Source organism: Fusarium poae, chromosome 1, assembly GCF_019609905.1.
Source record: "Fusarium poae strain DAOMC 252244 chromosome 1, whole genome shotgun sequence".
Classification (NCBI taxonomy): Eukaryota; Fungi; Ascomycota; class Sordariomycetes; order Hypocreales; family Nectriaceae; genus Fusarium; species Fusarium poae.
In genome coordinates, this window is record NC_058399.1 from 5,438,670 (window position 1) to 5,460,434 (window position 21,765).

General features: G+C 49.3%; 4 protein-coding genes across 4 annotated transcripts; 2 read left to right on the plus strand and 2 right to left on the minus strand.

Annotated features, from left to right (window-relative positions):
* Positions 1-2,182: 2,182 nt before the first annotated feature.
* FPOAC1_001762 (uncharacterized protein) lies at positions 2,183-5,304 on the plus strand (the record flags this gene model as incomplete). The annotated part of the gene is made up of 2 exons (XM_044846352.1): positions 2,183-2,295; positions 2,469-5,304. 2 exons carry the CDS (start codon positions 2,183-2,185, stop codon positions 5,302-5,304), a joined length of 2,949 nt encoding a protein of 982 aa, XP_044712268.1.
* Positions 5,305-5,826: 522 nt separating this feature from the next.
* Positions 5,827-6,709, minus strand: FPOAC1_001763 (uncharacterized protein; the record flags this gene model as incomplete). The annotated part of the gene is made up of 2 exons (XM_044846353.1): positions 5,827-6,340; positions 6,399-6,709. 2 exons carry the CDS (start codon positions 6,707-6,709, stop codon positions 5,827-5,829), a joined length of 825 nt encoding a protein of 274 aa, XP_044712269.1.
* Positions 6,710-7,235: 526 nt separating this feature from the next.
* On the plus strand, positions 7,236-8,771 carry FPOAC1_001764 (uncharacterized protein; the record flags this gene model as incomplete). Its single annotated transcript, XM_044846354.1, has 3 exons — positions 7,236-7,413; positions 7,477-8,085; positions 8,137-8,771. The coding sequence occupies 3 exons, from the start codon at positions 7,236-7,238 to the stop codon at positions 8,769-8,771; spliced, it is 1,422 nt and encodes a 473-aa protein (XP_044712270.1).
* An 847-nt stretch (positions 8,772-9,618) lies between these two features.
* On the minus strand, positions 9,619-13,343 carry FPOAC1_001765 (uncharacterized protein; the record flags this gene model as incomplete). Its single annotated transcript, XM_044846355.1, has 2 exons — positions 9,619-13,060; positions 13,210-13,343. 2 exons carry the CDS (start codon positions 13,341-13,343, stop codon positions 9,619-9,621), a joined length of 3,576 nt encoding a protein of 1,191 aa, XP_044712271.1.
* Between the last annotated feature and the right edge of the window lie 8,422 nt (positions 13,344-21,765).

Below are 21,765 nucleotides of genomic sequence, written 5' to 3' on the forward strand. Positions count from 1 at the left end.
CTCGTAGCTGATGGTCATAATGCTGTTGTCTTTATGAATACGTATTGAATTCACCCAGTGGGTAGCAGAAAAGTTGGCGTCGTAGATAAGTGCTAGGGTTAAGAAATAAATAGTCTAAAAATTTAAGCTAAGTATCATAAACTGGCCTATTAATTTGGTCTCTTTGGTTCTGATCGTTAACTTATCCGATATACTGAGTGTTTCTAGATATATGTGTATCTCGAGATAGCTTGTCTATTGGCGCAGTGTTTGTTTAGTGGATCTCGATACGACTCGCCACTGATATTCGACAGATCAATGGCTCCATTTCCTAGAATGGTGATGAGGCAGGCGGTGCATAATGATCTGCATTAGACATGGGATATCAACATTGAGCCACTGGTTGACGAAGCTGAGATGAGACTTCATATACGAGAAAGAGTAATTGAAATGGATGTGTGGAAGGTCAATTAGTAAGTCATCACTATAAATCGCTCCCCCGCATTTTTATATCAATACCCGTTGCTCCGGTTTACTTGGCTTTCAAAATCCATTCGGTTTGGAGTTACCTACTTGCCGGGTGGCTGTCTGGATCATGGGATTGACAACTGTCTAGCGCCGTGGGGTACGCTTCAGCCTCTAAAGATGAAACAATCAGATACATAATGTTTCTAGAAACAGTGACGTATTTGTCACCTTGTGTTGACTTCTATTAAACCTATGGTGCGCGATAAAGTCAGATTGACCCAAAAACATCACCTAGAAGTGCCTATGTGACAGCCTGCATGCATTTCGGTGTTTTAAGTGCGAGATGCATCATGTCAAACAGAGAAGCACATGTACCTAGACAAGGGTATTGCAATTCGGCCGGTCACTTGATCTACTACAATCCTGACTACCTAAACTACTAAATAAGGGGGCTGAACGAGGCGGCAGGCGGGCCGTAACGTTGGCTTTTGCTTTATTTTGATCTAATAAGGTTGGGCTTGGAAGGTTCAACAGCCAAGGAAAAGGGGCATAGAAAAAGGGCAAAAAGGATGGGTTGATGGTGGAGGAGGATTGGATGAGATGAATCGGTAGGAAAAGGCGAATGAGAGAGAAAAGAGGAGAGAGATCAAGGCTAAATCTTGCCACCGGATGGATCATAAATGTGACGATGTTTCGTTCCTCTTTTGTTGTGCCCGGTTTTGTTGGCTGTTGGTCGCTTGCATTAGTTTCTATACTTTAATATAACACGCAACGTCTTTCCTGTCTCTGACAAGTCTCAAGTTATATTTCCATATATGCCTGCCTCTTGGAGACTGGATATATATATATCTCGAGGGTATGTTGTCATAGCTTCTACTTAATTATTGTTTCTTATTATTAGCTTTGGTCACTTGAGCTCTCGAGTTCTTCCTCTCCACATAAGCAACATCTTTACCCCACTTGTCTAAACACCACCATCTCCATCCCCAGACGTGACTCCCTGCTCGTCGTCCACTTTCTTCTTGGCTGAGCAGAAGGAAGCCAACTTCAACCCACAACCTTTTTAGTTCCCCCAAGTTCTGAACCTATTCTCTTTTAGTAATTCTAATAGCTCCTCACTTCCTTTCGTCACCTCTCTCACCATAGGTATCAAACATTGCGACTCTCACCTATTGTCTCTCTCCCTCCTTATTCTCCTGAGAGCCCAATCCGAAATCCCTGCTTACCTCTCAGCCCAAGGAACTGTCACTGTCACTTCTCGTCGCCTGTTGGTTTCATGTTCCTGACTCTCTTCACACGACCAATCCTGAACATGCCACTAGGCCGTTGATGCACTCCCGTCTACCCTTAGCGCTTTTGTCAACTCGGTAGTCGCATCATCGCTTCAACCCTTTTTTTTCCCCTTCTAAACTCTTTTCTTGGAGCTTACGAACCAGACAAGATCGCAATCTCTCTTGTCGCATAGCATCCCTTGCATCCTATTCCCCGAGGTTGCATCAACTACCTCGCCACCTACTGCATATAGCATTCGCCCAACACAAACAAGCCACAGTCTGCAGCAGGCCTAGAAAGACGCCGAACCCCGCTGGTCAGCTTGTTGCTCGTTCGTCATCGTCTCTCGCATGTTTATATCTCTGTTGTCCAACCTTGCGCCAAGCTCGTGGACGTTCAACCTCGACATCCGCTTCTGCGCCCACTTCCGCAACCTTGAACGAAGCATCACCATGTTTTAGCCATGAGCACCCAGACCAACACATCGGACTCGGTTCCGCCGCCGCCGCCGCGTCCGATTCGCTTCGTACACAATCAAGGACAGCCGCCTTCTAAGCGGCGCCGAATAAATGCTGCGTAAGTGTTTTCCCGGTCTACTGGACTTGCCCCTTGCTGTGGCACAGCCTTAGTCGCACGACTCCAGATCCTCAATCTGCTTGAAAGTAGCCAACACAATCCTCGTGTTGCGTGCGGATCTCGAATCATCACTCCCAAGCCAATTGTGAGGTGCTAACTCCTTTGCGGTTCAGGTGTTTGACCTGTCGGAAGCGCAAGACGAGGTGCGCCGGCGAAAGACCTGTTTGCTCCACCTGCACCAAGAACGGCCATCGATGTTTGGGATACCCTGAGGAAATAAAAAGAGAAGACATCGAGAAACTACCATTAGACAGGGTTGGTCACGATCGCGACGAACACGAACATCACCACTATCACGATGAAGATATCAAAGTCGAGAAGGTCCCTGTGCAGGCCCAGCGCACACCCGACGCACCCACTTCTCATGTAGCTTTGGAGGCTACAATGTCGCTTGCAAACATGATCGATTCAAAACACGACACGACAGAAACACCAGGTGCGCCCTCGCACAACAGTCACCATCCCTCGTCCGCCCCCGCCCAGAATACCCCCTCTCCCACAGCTGTGCGCAAATCCGAGCGACATCGCGTTCCCTATTTCCGATATTTTGGCCCGACTGCTATTGTTCCTGGCTTCAAGCAAATGGTGGTCTCTGTGCGCGATCGCCGACGCTCAACGGCTGGTTCGATGGCTGGGACGTCGCCTATATCAACACTTAGCGGACCACAGGGAAGCAGCTCAGTTGTTAGTGAGGTGATCGCCGAGGAGTTACCTACCTACGACCCGAATGATCCGGCTCCGGTTCACCCCCTGATCATCAGTCTCATCAACACTTTCTTTACGCAAATGGGTTCCAGCTATCCGTTCCTGCGACAAACCAAGTTCTTGCGCATGGTCAAGGAAAAGCGGGTCGAACCTATACTCGTCGACTCAATATGCGCTTTATCAGCAAGGTTCTCTGATTCACCGGCCCTCACAAACGGAAACGACAAGATGCCGAGAATGGAACGAGGCTCATTGTTCGCGCAAAGAGCTCGACAAGCCACTGTTGATACTTTCCCATGCCCAACTGTTGGTGCTGTACAAGCTTGTCTTCTGATGGCATACGAAGGTTTTGGGGCAGGTCAAGACAGCGCGCTTTGGATGTACCTTGGCCTGGCTATTCGTATGGCAGTTGACTTGGGCCTGCAAAAAGAGGTTGGTGTCCAGTACCATGGCGAAAAAGACGCATTGTACTCCCAGAACTGGGGACGTCAACCTGTTGACGAAGGAGACTCGGAGGCCAAGGCAGGCGAATCAAGTCATTTGAACCCGCAAGAGCAAAAGGAACTCGTCCAAGAGCGAATGGATACATTCTGGGCCGTCTTTGTCCTCGATCGTGTTATCTCCTCAGGGACAGGTCGTCCTGTCACATTTCGAGATGACGACTTGGAACTCTCAATCCCGGAACCCTTTATTGACCCTGCTACGAACTGGCCAGCGCCGTATCCTATTTTCCTGCAGATTATCCATCTTTATGGACGTGTCTGCGATGTTCTAAACAAAGTCCGTAATGCGAAGGATCTCACCAAGGATACATGGGACAAGCTCGGCGAGATGGAACATGAACTGACAAGACTCTATAAGAACTGGGACTGGCGTTTGCAGTTCAATGTCAGTAACTTCAAGGCATATCTGGGAGCAGGTCAAGGTACCACATTCATTCTCTTACACTTTTGGTTCCATGCTCTCTTCATCATCCTCCACCAACCAACTCTCCTCACGCCCTTTGCTGAGTTACGCACCGAGCTCCAGCTCCTTCCAGACAGTCGTGAGCTCAGTATGAGCAGCGCAAAAACGATTTGCGACATTTTGTCATTTGCAGATTTGATCGACCCAAAGAGTTTCATCGGAAACCCTTTTACTTGTCAGCCTATTTACATCGCCGCTTGCGCATTTGTAATGGAGTCGAGTGCCAACGCGTCCAGCTCACCTTCGAGAGACAGCTCTCCCCCTGGTGCCCAGCATACTGCTTCATCGGGCAACAAATCTCGTGACGCAAAATCATCGAGGCATTCCCTGCTGGCTTCCGCAGCTAACCAGAATTACCAAAAATGTTTCAATTCACTACAACAGATTGAAATGTACTGGGGCGGTGCTACATATATTATTACTGCTCTAGATCAAAGAGCCAAAGGAATCTGGGATTGTGAAACCTACACAGCGGAAGAGTACGAAAGTACAAAGGCGCCTCGTCGAAGCAGCAGCGGGGCATTGAATAATCCATTCCCCAAGTTTGAAAATAAGGCATCACCAAGGCTATCAGGACCACCCATCGCGTGGACCCTGGCAGGAACAGCCAATTCACCGAACTCGAGTCTGACACTCATGTATCAAAATCGAGATTCTCCACCTCAAACTGGACAGCATACGTCGCAGCCAACACGAGCACCGAGCACGCCTCCGGGCAACATGATCTTTGACCCTATTCGGCAAAGCCTACCGGATTCGACAAACATGCTTGCTCCTGGCTATCCCCAGCCTAACATCTCGGCTGTGAGACAATCGTCACGTCCTACTGTTCCCCGTCGGACTTCGAATCTCTCGGCCACAAGTACCCAAACGCGACCCCATGTTCAGTTTGACGGTGTACCCGAGGGTAGTGAAAGTCATGACTTCTACACTGGGCCCAGGTTTACACCCACAAGCCAACCCACTACCGGCTTTGATGCATATAGCGTCTCGCCTCCAACAGCGATGGCAGAGAATGGAGTGACTCCAGCCACTACACTCTCAGGAGCCAATCACATGTACTTCGGTCACGGTCAGAATAACTTCCCATACACCATGCCGTGGGTGAATTCAATGGGAAGCATGGACGGTATCACTTTTGACAGCCAGGATATCGACATTGCTGCGTTGGGGCTACAGCAATCCGATATGATGGGTCCTTGGTTAGACTATTTCCCGTCGGATGTGCTGGGCCTATTAGAGCAGCAACATCCCCACATGGGTCAGGGTGGTCACTGATTTCAATCTGGTTCATCATTGACTCGAGCATCATGTCTATTCTCATTGTGTATAGAGCATATCATGATATACTTGCGAGGCGTCCATATGGTACATGCATGGGTTTGGCGTTTATCATTGGAGCAACAAAACAGGGCTGCTATACCCATTGAGATTTCCCACGTTCGATTTTGGCGCAAGCAGGTGTACGGAAAGTGGGTTTGTATTTACGATGTGTTTTTATATATACAGACTTGTTATATGAGGAGGTTGCTCTTAAACTAGAGATAATGTAGGGGTGGTGGCTTCAAGACAACACATTCTGAGATTAGTAGAGAAAACGGCGATGGCTGAGGGCTGAAGAAATTAGCCCCATCAACCAGAGTCATGAAAACAAGATATAAAAATTGAAAATTCACTAATGACAAGACCATAGGAAAATTTGACATAACTCGTGCCGATTCTTTAGCATTGCTTTGGTGATATTTCATGTCTCAATATGCTTACAGTTAGTTGTCTGGGTATATACAATGCAAAAAGGCCCTACAGCTTTGCCTTGACATCCTTCAACCACTGTTCATACCAAACCTTTCCAAACTCCTTCCTCTCTCCCTCCATCGCCTGCGCATCGTCGAACCTCTTCTCATGTGCCTCCATAGTCGGACCCTTCATGAACTCAACCAAGCCTGCATACATCTCCATCTTGAGCACGCCGTACACGCCTGACTTGCTCTTGTCGATAAGCTCCTTCTCTTTGACAAAGCGAACAAGGTCTTCAACACCTTGCGGGGCAATACCATCGGCGATACCAGCTGCGACAGCATCCTCGCCTGAGAAGCGCTTGGCTTCGAGAACGAGGCTGCGGTACGTCGCGTGAGAGTACTTGACGCGGAACAGAGCTGACATAGCGGGCTTGAGAGGTGCGCCAAAGACAAGCTGGTTGAGGCAGAGAAAACCGCGTGGAGAAGGAGCTAGACGGTAGTCTTGGGATGTGGCGAGCATCAGACCGCCTGCAAAGGCGTGGCCGTTCATGAGAGCCACTGTAGGCATGGGGTACCTAGGATAACCAGTTAGTCAGAGCTTCAATAAGCGCGAAAGGATTCGTTTGGACGTACGTCAGGAAGCGGTTCCAAACATTATACAACAAAGGCCAGAAACCCTCGGTGGCGACAGCATGTTCAAGATCAAGTCCATTACTGTAAAACTTTTGAATTCCAGACGTTGTAGCCACAACACCGTGAGGGTATCCAAACTCGATTATGTCCAGAGCGTTGAGAAATGCATTGAGGACAGGCGTTGTGAGACGATTGTCGGGAGGTGATATGAGAGTGAGTAGGTAGACTCTTGGTGAGGGTTCAGTGCATGTGAGGGTACCGCCAGGGTGAGCGCCGCACTGCGCGACGGGAAGAGTGAAGAGAGCAGACATTTTTGAGGGTGAGTTATTGATGAGAATGAGAATATGATGGAAGGTACTGAGTGAAGGTGGACGGTATGGGTATAAGTAAGAGAGACGTGGGGACCTCGGCTCAGTTTCAGTTGGGGTAGACTGACCCATCCATCGATCTGACATTGAATCTCGGCATGAAATGTCTATCATATGATGGGCGTAAATTGCTATACTGACCATATAAAGAGTCGTATACATATAGAATAAAAAATGTATTATTATTTGCTTGGGTGTTTTATTATTGTATTTACTATATCTAGTATTTACTGTCCTCCTCTTGCACGTGAACTTGATAATTAAAGATTCAGTCTGGGGTTAAAAAGGTACGTACCTCATGATAGAATGTAGCGGCCCCACTTCCCATGACAGCCACGTACCTTCTTCCTTCCTTCTAGATATGCCCCACGCTAGCTCCAGCTTTCATTTCAACTCCAAAAACTTCCCCCACCAAGACAAACCCTCCTCCCTAATAGACACTCAGAACCTCTCGAACAAGAGCGCAATCATGGCTCGGGACGCCAAAGATAAAGGCTCAATAGTCTTCTTCCATCCAGATCTTGGTATCGGTGGTGCAGAGCGTCTTGTCGTAGATGCTGCTGTCGGTCTTCAGGAGCGAGGTCATCGCGTGGTGATATTTACGAACCACTGCGATCCTAAGCATTGCTTCGATGAATGCCGCGATGGTACATACCCGTCTTCTCATTAGATGATCTATGTTAATTATATGAATTAACACTTGTTAACAGGAACTCTCGATGTCCGTGTTCGTGGCCACTGGCTCGTTCCCATGTCCATCCTCTCCCGCCTTACAATCCTCTGCGCCATCCTCCGTCATGTTCACCTCCTCATCCACATAGCTCTCACCGGCGAGCTACACGCCTTGAACCCGCGCGCCTTTATTGTTGACCAACTCTCCGCCGGCCTTCCTCTTCTACGCTACATCGCTCCTGACAGCCCGATTCTATTCTACTGTCATTTCCCCGACCTTCTCCTCGCACAGGGTCGCGAATCTGCCCTGAAGCGCCTGTATCGTCGCCCGTTCGATTGGCTTGAAGAATGGACCATGGGATTCGCGAGCGCTGTGGCTGTAAATTCTGGATTTACAAAGGGTGTTGTGAACCAGACGTGGCCGAATCTCAAGAAACGCACTGATACTGAGGTGGTGTATCCTTGTGTCGACACTGGCGTCAAGGAGAAGGAAGACGCTGGCAATGACGGGGATGTTCCGTTCAAGGGGGAAAAGATTATCTTGAGCATCAACCGTTTTGAAAGGAAGAAGGATATTGGGCTTGCGATCAAGGCTTTCGCTGCCATTCCTGAAGCTGAGCGCAAGGGCTGTCGCCTCATCTTAGCAGGTAGGCTGTCCACAAGTCTCATTCTCTATTGCGATACTAATCATTTCACAGGCGGATACGATCCTCGAGTTTCCGAAAACGTCCAGTATCACGCCGAACTGGAGGCCCTCGCCTCTTCCCACGGCCTCGAGCACCTCACCACAAAGACACTCATCACTGCTCTATCCGCGCCCGCCTCCGTCCCCGTTCTCTTCCTCCTCTCGATCCCCAACTCCCTCAAAGCCACACTTCTTCGTTCCGCGCGTGTTCTCCTCTACACTCCCAAAAACGAGCATTTCGGTATTGTTCCCCTCGAAGCTATGCTTGCCCGAACGCCTGTTCTTGCCGCCAACTCGGGCGGTCCTGTCGAGACGATCGTGGACGGCGAAACAGGATGGTTGCGATCGCCGGACGACGCGGATGAGTGGGCCAAGGTTGTGCGTCTTGCGCTGGAACTTGGTGATAATCAGATCAAGTCCATGGGGGACAGAAGTGAAGCAAGAGTCAAGGACATGTTTGGACGATCACAGATGGCCAGCCGATTCGACGAAATTTTGGACGATATTGTCGATAAGAAGGCTACATCTTCTGTGCGAACCGTTGTCAACGTTGCAGCGATCTTTGGCATATGCCTCCTGGGGTTGGTAACTTCAGCACTCATTGCTCGTATGGGGAGACAAGCTGTGCCATCAGAATTTGAAGCTTAATTAGGGGGTAAACATAACATTCAGGATTTTCAAGTTGGAATACCAACATCAATTGAAATTGCTACTTGTAATAAATCACTTATTTCATTCACAATATCATCGTCAACGTGACAATCAAGATGCGGCAGATTCAAGCGGCTATTTATTATCGGTGTCTTGTGTTCAACGGTCGACACATATCCTCGATAGATACAACATGTCCAACAAAAGAAGCAACATGTTTCGCCCTTGTATCTATGTCAATACACCAGAGCCATTTGACTCGCCCCAACAGACTGGTTTGTAAACCCAGCATGAGACACACAACGAAAATGCTCTGTGCTCCTGCTCTCTCATCCTCCGATATGTAAACAATGTGTCCATGTACAGGACTGGCTTCCAGCAACACTCAAACGTTCTGGGTCTCTGCCTCGATCGAATATACCTTCATCTCATATCATCTCCGGTCATTCCGTCTCATAACCCATCATTATGCTCATTTCCTCATCCGTACGTCCATCCATCAACTCACATCCCGCCCAGAAGCAACCTCCCATCCCAAGAAAAAACAGCGCGGTGAAAAACCTTTAGCAATTGTGCCACCCATGGTATGCTATCAACAGCAATGCAGTAGAAATCCCTCTTTGGGACTGAACAACGGTCTAACAATAAGAAAAACACCAAATGTGATGCCAGGCCCTGTATATATAGCAGCGACCTAATGCTTGAAAATATATCTCCAGACAGCTGATAATGCAACTCAACCCATGGCAAAAAAGACTCGATGCACGTTTGGCATCTGAAAAGGTATGTGATAAGAGAAATAGAAAGAACTTTGGCAATGTTGCCACGAAACGGGGAAGGGGTATCATGGTTCATAGGGCGACGTCCCCTCGTCACCATATGCGGAGGTTGGCACCTTCTTAGCGGTTTCGGTGCTTGCAATGCTAATGTTGGTATCGCGTCTCTTTGGAGGATAGCATGCAGGAGGTCGCGATGTGCTCTGTACTGGCTTCTTCTTTGAGGCCATCAGGAGTATGCCATCATCATCACTTCCATCGTCATCATCGTACTCGTCATCTACGGGCCGCGCGACAGGGGTGCTTGTGATGGAGTCTCGAGCACCGCTCTCAAGATGTACGGCAAGAGAGCCGCTGTCCATGGCAGAGTGGTTACCATAGATATGGTTGATGGGAAAGTCATTAGGCTCCTTGTCAAACGCCGGTGGTGTTAAGCTATCGGTAGTCTCGAGTAATTGGGGGTGAGCGCTGACAATGCCTGGCCTACAGAGAAGTTCTGCTTCCATATCGGCCGACACAGAACTGGCACCGCTGAGCAGAGCTGGCAAAGAGGGGTCGGACTGGAATGCCAACATTCGCTCCGATGTACTGGCATTTGAAGGGAGCGCTGAAACGGGACTGGTGACTTCGCTTGGGCTGGTTGAAGGGGTGGCCAAAGCTTCCATGGAATCTATGCTTGAAGACTTGGTAGCGGGCATGGTTTCAGCACGAGGCAGAGGCTCATCTCGGTCCCATTCCTCCTCAATGGGAGAGGGTGGGCACGAGAAGCTGATGTGTTCTGAATGTGGTCGATCACATCTTCGCATACAAAGATCTTCTGAATGACGGGAAGGCGACGTTCTGGTAATGGGGGCGCTATCCATTCTCTGAAGAGATCGAGGTCTCGTCTTAGTAACCGTGTGGGCATCAGTAGCATAAGTCGTATCTGAATGGCTGTGGCGATGCCCAGCAGTCGCGGAGGCCAGTGATGAAGAGAGCAAAGATGCCTCAAGCCGCCTTTGATGTGAGATCTTGCCCAGGTCAACAGATTTGACAGGCTGTCGTCCATGGCGATGGGGTACTTGAACATTGCCAGGAGCGACTGTGGTGTTTATACCGACTCTGGCCTCGGCACGCTTATCAGAACTGGAAAAAAGCCCACGGTCGACAGATTTCGATCGAGAGCTTTCATCCATCGAGTCCATAGGGTCTTGGTCATGAGTCTTGAGGATGGTCTCGGCTCCTGAGTCTTCTTGTGAATCGGCATGACTGGCGAAGCTCGGGGTTGTAGGTGTAGTTTGAGAAACGGGTACGGTAGGGCCAAAGTGTAGGAAGTGATATGTAGTCTTGGCATATCCTTGGCTGTGTGCATGGCGGTGAAATGGCCATAAGGAAGCTGCCGATATAGACTTTTCAGGTTCACGGTAAGACTCACTCTCACTATGGGCATGGGCATGGCCACGATAAACACCAGCCTCCGGGAGGACGGTTGCCAATGGATCGTAGATGACAGATTCAGGCTGCGGGCTGACGGTTGTACTGACGGAAAGAGGATGTTCGGGTCCAGAGGCATCACGCACCGCATTCGAAAAATAATCGTCCGGGCGGAGGCTCTTGCGTCGGCTGTCACGGTATTGCTGCTGGGGAGTTGGCGGACCATTGTTGCACATACTGACACTGTCACCGGCGGAGCTAGCGGCACTACTGTTGGCTCGACGTCGCGTTTTGCTATCACTTCGTTCCACAAGGGGGTGCATTACCTTGCCCACAGCTTTCTTAACCACTGAACGAGCACGCTCCAAAAAGGTGAGAGGAACGACGGCAGAAGACATCTCCCTTTCGTCAACTTGAATCTTGCGGCCAGATGAAGGTCGGGCGGGGTCGGTGTCATCGAGCCAGCCGATGGGATTGGCAATGTCCTGGACGACCCATGGGTGTCGCTTGATATCTCTTAGTCGGATGCGCTTTTCCGGGTTCTTGGTAAGCATCTGCCGTAGGAGATCAACAAGGAGGTTGTCAACTTCCTCATAAACCAGATCATTGTCGTCACGGTAGGGATGTGTATTTTGTCGCTTGTAAAGGGATGTAGCGGCGGGTGAAGTGGAAGGGTGGACGGGCATTAAGCGGCGTTTAGGGATGTAAACCTCTTCAGTGGCGATCTTTCGGAACATCTGGAACTCATCTTCAGCAAGGAAGGGAATCCGGGCGTAGATGAGACAGTAAAGAGTTACACCAAGAGACCAAACGTCGATTTGTTCAGAAACTCTTGGTTGTTCTGTATCCAAATCGGTGTAGCACAACTCGGGAGCGAAGAAGGCGGGTGTTCCAACCGTCTTGGCGAGTTCGAGATCATCGTCAAAGTCCTTGGCTTCGGACTCTGACACAGTGTCGTCAAACTCACCATCACGGATAGGTCGGCCAAAGTAGGAGACGCCAAAGTCGGAGATCTTGACGCGGTGTTCCTTACTCCATAGAAGGTTGGCCGGCTTAATATCCCGATGGACAACACCTTGGTAGTGTAGATACTCCAATCCAAGCACTGTATCCCTAAAGGTCGAACGAGCTTGGTCGAAAGTGAAGCACGGGACGTAAGAAAAATCATCCGTAAAAGGGTCAAGTTGTTGGGGATTGAAGTCAAGGGATGACATGTGAGAAATAATTGAGTCAGCCATACTAGGAGAGCGACCACGGAAGCCCTCATCGACGTATGGACCATACATAGTACCGTCTAGGGCGGTGCTAGAGGTAGGATTTGATCGAAGGCCCAGGGGTGTTTCGATATCTTCTTCCCAATCAATGAATTCGTCGGGATCTTCCACCGCGCGGGTGGACGAAACAACGGAGCGTGATCGGGAATGTCTCCTGGACTCCTCACGGGATGTCTGTCGAGAAGCAGGTCGGGATGGTGGGCTAGCGCTCATGGCGAAGTCTTGCATAGAGGACAGGCGAGACTGGCTTCCCAGGCTGCTGCCGGGCTCGTCTGCTCCACCGTTCTCAAAACTCCAATTCATTTGACCCGGGTACTTTTGGGCCATCTTGGCTCGCTTCATTGTCTTGACAGCCTGTCGGTGCTCAAGTAGCTGTTCGTAGCGATCCTCTTCGGGGGTAGGGAGCTCGCCCCGCATCTCGCGTTCTATGCGTCGTCGTTCGTAAAGACAGATGTGAGGAAGACCTTTCTTTCGCCATACAACTTCTCCGAGTTCTACATGTTCGAGGACCATGTAAATCTTCTTGAGTTCGGGGTCATCGATGACTTCGAGGAGGGCGACTACGTTGGGGTGGCGGATCTTCTTCAAGATGGCAATCTCCTTTTTCGTCTTGTCTTGGGGAGACTTTGCCGTGACCTTTCCGAGACGTCGCTTCTTGGAGAATCGTGGAATAATCTTGATGGCGACGTTTTCGCCTGTCTCAAGGTTTCGGGCCAGCTTGACTTTGCCGTGCATGCCACGGCCAATTTCTTCAATCACTTCATATTGGTTGATGAGTTTCCGGCCCGTAGCGGTATCTGAGTCAATGAGCGCCTTGTGTGTCCTATTGAGAAGTCAGTTCGTGTCTGAGAAATGTAACGACTAATTCACGCCACGGCTACATCCCCCACCATAGGCGAGAAACGCCTATCGGAAGCGGGTCAAGTGAAGCCACGAGTGTGAAACTATATTTCCCCAACAACTATTGCTTACTCTCTGACTTTGTGCATCTGCAAAGGATGCAACAGTGGGCTCTGGGCATAATTGGGCGGCGTGTTGTTCTCGGACACGGAGGTGACGAGGTTTTGTCGAGAGGCCGATGGGCTGAAGAGGCCTGGAGAAGACATGGGAGTGCTGTTTGCCGTCCTCAAGGGCATGGAAGAAGAGGAGGGGAGATAGGTATGCAGCGGCGGGGTTCCCCGGTTCGTCGACGAGAGGGAGGCGGACGACTGTTGCTGCGATAGTGACTTGTGATGATGGCGGTGTGAGTTGTGGTGGTTGTTGTTGTGGTAGTATTGTGAGGAATCCATGATGGGAGAGATTGTTGTAGCGGCCGTAGTCGCCTCGACATGCTGGAAGGGATCGCAGACTCGCAACGGCGGGCCTTGGGTGGTTGGAGTCACGACGGACGTGAAAGTAGATGGATCTATAGTACCATTGTCGCGTGTATACGAGGCAGCAATGATCGAGTCCTTGAAATCGAGGTCGAGCGAGCAGAACAGAACAGAACAAGTAAGAGGTGAGGTGGGAGAGATTTGGGTGAGGAAAGTTGAGATGGAGACTAGACTAGTTGATATTGAAATAGGACGGATGGACAAAACAGTAAAGCAAGTGGAGCGGTGCAATAAGAGAGAACAGGTCTTATGTTTTGGGGGGGTGGATTTTTCTTAGACTGGTGTTGGACCCAGTTGGTGATGATGGAGGTGGGCATGGTATGGAATTGCAAGTGGGAAATGCACAGTGTCCGTGTCATTTTCTTCGCATCCAGTGTGGTTCGTAGTGGCGACCATCCAGTGGCTACAACCACCAAGTTCGAATTGATAGCGGTACCGATCTGGTAAGTCTCTACCGTGCGAGGACTAGAGGCTCCGGGCTGGACAGACAGAGGTCTGTGCTTAGACCCATGGCGCCATGCTTCTCTTTCTCTCAGTCTCTCTCATCAACCCTGGCCTACTATCTGTTACGCACACGACCCTTGATCGTGCAGATTCACCCCCTCTTCCTTTCCTTTCCTTTCCTCTCCTCTCCTCTCCTCTCCACCTCGCTCAAGAATCTCTCCCACCGTTCAGCGTCACCAAAATACAACATACATGTGTCCGTTCCGTTTTCGCTCAAGCCGACCGACCGAACCACCGGGCTTTCGTTGTCCCCAGCAGAAAAGAAGATTTTGTTGCCAGCACAACAAGTTGATAAACCGCGCATCTACGTAGCTGGCCTTGATTCTTTCAATGCGCGGCCTGACGCTTGACTCTGTACGGTACCGTCTTTTCATTAGGTATCTATCGCTTCACCTACATGTCACCGTCTTTGCTCGACAAGCCAAGTCTGTCCAGGTACAGGTAAGGGTGTGACGATGCTAACGGCACTCCTTGGACCGCCATTCTCACTCTTTCTGTGACGCTGATGTTGCTTCTGCTGGGCTGCGGAGTGGACCGGCCGCCTTCAAGGATCCGGCCCCTGCTCGTTCGACCACCCGATCCGTTCCTCACTCATGTCGTTTCGTTACATGTCTTTGATCGTCGCTGCTACGGCTGGCGTGTTAACCTCGTTCGCCAAAAAGCATAGATGAGGTTATCTTGAAACTCATCTCAACTGGGCTCGTCATGCGACGCAATCTCTTGTGGTCGAACCACCACTAGCCAGAAGCGAATTTCTGGGCACGCTCAACCGGCAAGGAATCAGCCAAGCGAACACAGCATTGAGCATCTCCTGGCCTGCTCCGAAAGGTCTTGGCAACGCTTGGGCTTGCCGTGAGAGTAGAAGAGCTTCGGGCTTGACGATTTGCAGCGTACTCTGCAGATAGAGTGACACCGTACAGAGATTGACGTTGGGTAAAAAAAAACCCGGTTTGTTCAATCAGATCCCGGGAGTACTGCGACTCGATGGGTATTGTACAGTATCATGTACAGTATGTCAACACGCGATAATAATCTCGGAGATACCTTTTATGGTTGAACTGAATTGTGATGGTGGTGGTGATGCTCACTCTTGACTACCTTGCACATTTGAACACTCGAAACACGAATCGAGAAATGATAGATCCGTCATCCATGCTCGAGGTCCTGCGCCGTCGTTGATAGCTGACGCAATGGAGACCAGAGAGACTCGAAGGCAGGGCCTGCAATCTGTTGCGGGTCAAAAGTGCGGGAGGCGGTGATGCTGTAGAAGAAGTGGATTATTCAAGGTACCCAAGCCATCCGTATCGCTGAACAATGATTCGTACTGTAAGGTTGTGCTTCTGAGTGAGTTACAGGCGCATCTTGACCAGAGGATGTGCTGAATGGAGCCCGAGTGTACCGTATGCACGCTAAGAGTAAACCGTACATACTTGTACCGGTGGTGCTAGTGGAGCAGCGTTTCGCTAGAGACAGAAGTTAAGTTTACGGTACTTTACCTTACCTGGTCATGATGCATCACTCCAGCTGTCGAAGCCTTGGAACAATCCATGATTCTGTGGACATTTCGAGGTGATTCCTCGAGCACATCACTTCGGCTGTTGTGTTTGCGTTACAAAGTGCCCAGATCATCATGACACTGAAGCTCATCAAGTTCACCTCGAATCCCAACTGCAAATGGACGAATGGGTCGATAAGATAACAACAACGAGAACCAATTGATGAAGGGATGAGCAATCATGACAACGAGCCAATGGTAGTTTACCATTTCACCTTTCCATGCGAATCCTCAACTCATCAGATTCGCTCGCGTTGGGGTTCGGTGGCTTGCTAGGCCTTGTCGTGTCTCTGGGCTAGACCCATCTGCTGGGGACACCAGGGTTCTCCCCCTGTCCCAGCTACGATAAGATCCGCATCTGTGAATGCAGGTTCTTTTTTTCTATCCTATTTACTTGCTTTTTCTTTGCTCTTTCTGCTCCATACCTTGGATAACTTGGGACATCCTAGTTTTAGCCATGTCTTGTATTGAATTTCGATAGCCAACAGTCTACATGGAACTCTATAAGCCTCGTTTCAGAGATTCAACGGAAGTTGTCCATCGCACCGCATCACCTCTCAAAAGCCGGCCGGCGTCTTGCTACTACGCTGCCGCCCTAGACGCCCTCTGCGTCACGGCTGCAGGACCAAGTGGAAGCCAATCTGATTCAGGTTCCTTGTGTACTGCAAGGATACGGTCCAAGACAAATGTTTTTATCTTTATTCGTACACTTGTACATGGCTGGCTGGCACATCGTGGCGAGGTGAGCTGAGGTTCTACGCGAACGGGCGATGCTCGCGTGCCAACTGAAGTCTCAGTCGGAAACCACTGAACTCTTTTTACCGTAGAGACCCTGAAGGGTTACTGATCTTGACGAAGAAGCCGAACTGATTGTGATTAGATAGATTCGGATAATCGTGCATAATTGTGCTACGTCGTGCAGCGGTTGAATGACATAGGGTCGTCAAGATCATCAGTATGGCCGGAGATAGACTTCGTTCTAGTAGGCACAACGACAAACTAGCATATTCGCATTGTCGATCAGAATCGGCAATTCTTAGCTGCCCCTTTTTTATTTCCAACTTCCGGGCTAAAAGATATCTTGTTTGAATCATGCTATCTCTGAATCACATGCATTCCTTGGAAGATTTGGGTGCATTGTTGGAACTCATCTTCTGTATGTAGGTTGATTTGTACCTACTAAATGAACCAATGCTTCGCCAGGGCCTTTGTTGTTCATTAACCATTGGTAAATGACTCGCCACGATGGTTTCTCCGTCGGTTTCACTTCCGTACCGACATGTTGACATGCTCGCTTGCTTTATTTATTTAATCGAACCCTGGCCTGTATCTTAGCGTCTGTGTCTTGTTTGCACTTTGCTATATCTGCATGTAAATGCACAAGGCCGGCGTCCGGCCCCCGCTTGTCGTTCCTCCGTGTTTGATGACCATTGCATTGGAACTTCTTTTAACTTTGGGATTAATTCTGTAATAACAAGTATCAATGGTTAGACAGGTCTAAGATGAGGCCTTTACTTTAGTATAATGACTAAATAAAGAGATCATGATAAATCATGGTTGAATCACATTCATGATATCGTTACCATTAATTACCCCAGAGTAATACTACTAAGGTACCGGCCAACAGGCACCTAATTCCCGCAGGATTTGTTAAGGGCCCCTTCCTTCCTTTCTTGTTTGCTTTTTCCAACTGTGACTGCGACTGCGACTGCAACTGCGTGCCGTACCTGACCTATAGAGCTACTTGCCCTGCTGCCGCAGCTCCATTGGACCTTCCCCGCCACACTACGGAAGTCTGCATCCACTTCTAATACTCTGCTGTGGGTTCATCGAGCTCTTTCCCCATGCTCAGTTTCGACATCTCGAACATCAGGCATCATCACGATACCGCCTAAAAGCCTAATCTAGCACAACTTCATTCCCAGGATACAGCCAAATCGTCGCTAGCATGGAAAAGAATGCACACCGCGAGCCTTTTTGGGACATCCAAGCGCCAGTCACGCCCAATATCACTTGACCGTGACATGGAGCTAGTGACTTTTAATCACCACCAGTATCCGCCACGGTCAACAAGCAGCCAACATACAAGACATCGAAAGAATCTGGACCGCCAAGCCTTGCAGCAAGAGAGAAAAAAGAATCAAAGCCAACTGGACACCGATAAGAAACCGACATATCGGCGGGATACTAGTACCCCAGCTTCTGAGTGGCTCGGACTGATGCACTTCAGGAAGCACCATCTAATGTCTCACAACGCCATGATCACAGAGGCAGGGGTCTTAATAGGCAAATCTCTACTCACATGGAGTTCTATAGCTAGCTGGGCCTCTTTTCACATTCTCAAGGAGCTTGCTCTCAGCCCCGATAGACACTCCTGCCAAACCCCCTCTGCCCAGATCTAGCCCGGCTCAGTACTCTTTTTTGAGAGTATCAACATACCAGGAACACTTACCTCCAGGGTCAGGCTATCTATGAAAACCACGAGGTGCGGGCAGGCATCTCATGTAATATTACCAGCAATTATACTGCCATCCAACATAGTACTACTTGTTGTCACAGCTGCAGTCTCATCAGCAACCAGAGAGGACCCCATTCAAATCCAAGATCCTTGGGTCAAGCTTTGTTTATTGGGTAATTTCCCCGTGAGAAGAAGAGACAAACTGTTGCATGGAATGAGACAGGGGCGCCTGATGAGTATTCAAGTCAAGGGAGCTTATAGCTCCGACGCTAAAGCATTCTCACAACCACCAAAGGCTTCAACACCGGCCCGGCTCGGACGATGAGCGGAGCACCGAGCGGGCCTGCCCTTGGGGTAGAAGCTGGGCAATGGAACTCGATCAAGGGTTCATCACCAGCATGACAGGGGTCGAAGCAGGGGACGGAGCTACGTACTACATATTCAGCCTCTATTCCTGGCACTCTCGCCGTTTTCCATAAAGCGACTAAGAAAATATCAGCAACGCCTTACCTGCACCCATGGTGGCCTGGACAATTAATGTCGTATGTGACGTTGAGTCACTCTCATGCCTATTGGTTGGGTCTTAAACAAGTGCCAGTCCCCATTGTGAGGTCACTAAAGTGGCTTGACTGCCGACACCGTTAAACTATCACAAACCACTGTTGCGTTACGTGCAGCACTCTTCGGGTTGTCATGGTATGTCACGGCCCATGAGATGACGCTGCAGACGCCCATGGTCTCGATGCCGTTGGACTCTGTGCTGCATAGCCCGACAAGGGTGATACGTGGAAAAGAATGTGCAGAGATGCAACGATAATGCAACTGCACGATCTGTTTACATATTCAACTCTCCAAGTTGGAGGATTGCATCAACACCAATCGGCATTATATCGCACTCTCTTTAACACAATTCGGTGTTACTCACAACGACAAGACTCCGAACACGCACCTGAATCGAGGCACAAACTTACAGCTCCATCTCATGTTGTCGCTTATTGAGCTTCTTGTGACATTTAATATCAAAGATGCTTCATCTCAGGAGCCTTGCGATATCTCAGGGCAACAGGTCATTAGTGCGCGATGAACTGACAACAGTGGGGTCGTCCGCTTTGACGATACCTCCTGAAGTATAGCCCGTTCCGCCCGCACCCATCATCCCTGTCTAACAACCGTGCATTTGTCGTTCCGTCCCATCATAGCCGAGGCCACGGACCAGCTCTTGTTCGCATCAATTGCAGTTCCAAGCATCGTCTGATAATCCCCAGTACTACAGACAATCATTCTACAGTACTTTGAGGAGACAAGAGAGCTAAGAAGGTCCATGCGTATCCAGCTCTCATTCTTCTAATACAACCTTAAGACACTCAAACCACCAATCGGCTCGTTTCTCCGTGGTAACACATGCTGTTCTTTGACATTTCCCATTCAAAACTCTCACTAGGCCATGCTGTGCAATGCCACAGCTGCATTGCAGCGCGCCTCAAGTTCCTGCATCCAACGTGGCGGTTGTTGACTGATCTGAACCTAGCCATCGCAAAAGCCGCGCGAGATCGGTAGACGAATGATCCAGGTCCAAGTCATGCCAGGCTTGGTCCCTCCTGCATTACGTTGGCACTTCACACCACAAGAGTTCTGCGGCTGGGTTCGTTGCATTGTAATTTGTTCTTCCTCTGTTCCTCGAAGCAACTTCAATTGTAAAGGATGAAGTGGCTGTGAGACTACAGAAATAAACAGTCGCCGGGTATGGCACAGCACGCCTCTGGTCACACAGGAATTGTCAAGGGAGTTACATCACCCCAAAATTACAGACCCTCTCACGAAGACGTTTAGTCAGAACCAAGAAAAGAAAGAAAAAATGTCAATTGTCGTTGGCGCTCGGGAAACCCAATCTATCGTATTACCTACTCTACGTTGTACCTGGAAATTCTGTCCCGCGGTAAGCGACGGTACTGTAGGGTGGTGGTCCTTGACAATTCCAGCAAATGAGGCGTAGCACTTGTTCCGTCATGATTAAAAGAAGGGTTCAGAGCGTTACATTGCCAAGAAGAATATTCCACAAGGGGAAAGACGGGATATTCAGCCATTGTTTGACGAATCACATTCATTGAGCGAGTCGCTCAAGCAAGACAGTTCGGCAAAGTCGTCACGGTGTGCTCAGATACGCCTTTGTTCGACATCTCATAATCACAAGTTGATGTCTGCATTTCCAATTTGGCATTTTTGGTCCTGTCATATTTGATATGGTCGATCCCCAAGGATCAGCAACAACACCATCGCATGAAGTTGTGCAAATTTAAACATTTGTTTCTTTATCAGGTGTCAACCGTTTAAACAGTGCCATGATGCTGCTCGTTCTCGGCAATTGATAAACGGTTGTGGTCCTGTGGATAACTGAAAAACAGGCAAGGCTCTGCACGCTGCATTGCATGTCTTGGCTATGGGGCACAACAAGTTCCGCAAACGCTCTTTTCAGATGACACGGAAAGTGATTCATCACATTTTCATGCTCTAGCCGAGTCCAGGCCGTTGAATGTCTGATTGCAAGAGATTAGTCTATCACTCGATGCTACTGATGTTTTGCTGACATTTCTGCTGCTGGTGAAGATCGAGGTGCACTGTGAGAAGGACTTGATGACGAGGTACCATTCATTGACAACCCAGCATTACCCCTGTCTTGTACAGAACCTGGCTTTGATGGCCAAACCTTAGTGCCCCTCCGTCAGGGATCGCAACTGCAATCAATCTTCAGATCCAGCAGAAGACGGAAACCAAAAAAACAAGATATGCACTAGCTTCCCGGAGACACTGCTCCATTGTCTGAGCGCCAGACTACCTTTCTACACAGTAGATTTGTAACAAAGTTGCGCTCCAGAGTCTCGGACCGCGGGGTGTGTTTTGTTTGATATCGGGTTCTTAATTTGCCTCAGTGTTGGCTATACGGGTACAAACGCGTGGTTTCGTTTACTAGTCAGTGCGAGTAAGACACTATTGTTGGATAGGGACAGGGTTTGAACAAAAGGCAACCACCATTTTCTCTACAAGACATACATACGTACGTATGCAAAGCACGCTGCTCGTTTTAATGCCCTGGTCGATATTTGCGGAGCAAGGTTCAATGGTCAGACCAAACACATGCGACAGTACAGAGTACAATGCTATTATCACAATACGTTGACTGGCATCAAGTCCTGCACTTTGGCCACGACCACCTCTGTATCAGCTGTCAACAACAAATATCAAATACCGTTCAAACTCCTGCAGCTTTGATATCACCTAGTCTTTTACGCCACAAGCGGGAATGTGCAGGTTGACTTTTGGAGTGTAACTGTACGGACGTCAAATGAGGAATCCGCATTGATAGGTTATTTGTTGGGCCTGGCTGGGGTAGGCTCATGCACATCATGTTCGCTTTTTGCGGATCCCAGAGGGTGATGAGGATGGGGACACGGCTGGCTGACTGACTAGCATGGTTGATTTATTGGTGGTGTGGAGATTTGGAGGATATGTCTGAGTCTAACGTCAACATGATGCGTCTTTGGTCAAGAGTTGTTGGTGGGTTAATAATCCACTGCCTACCCTGGGTTAACTATTGATCATCTCGTCAATTTTTGGACATGGTGGATTGTCTCGTGAGGGTT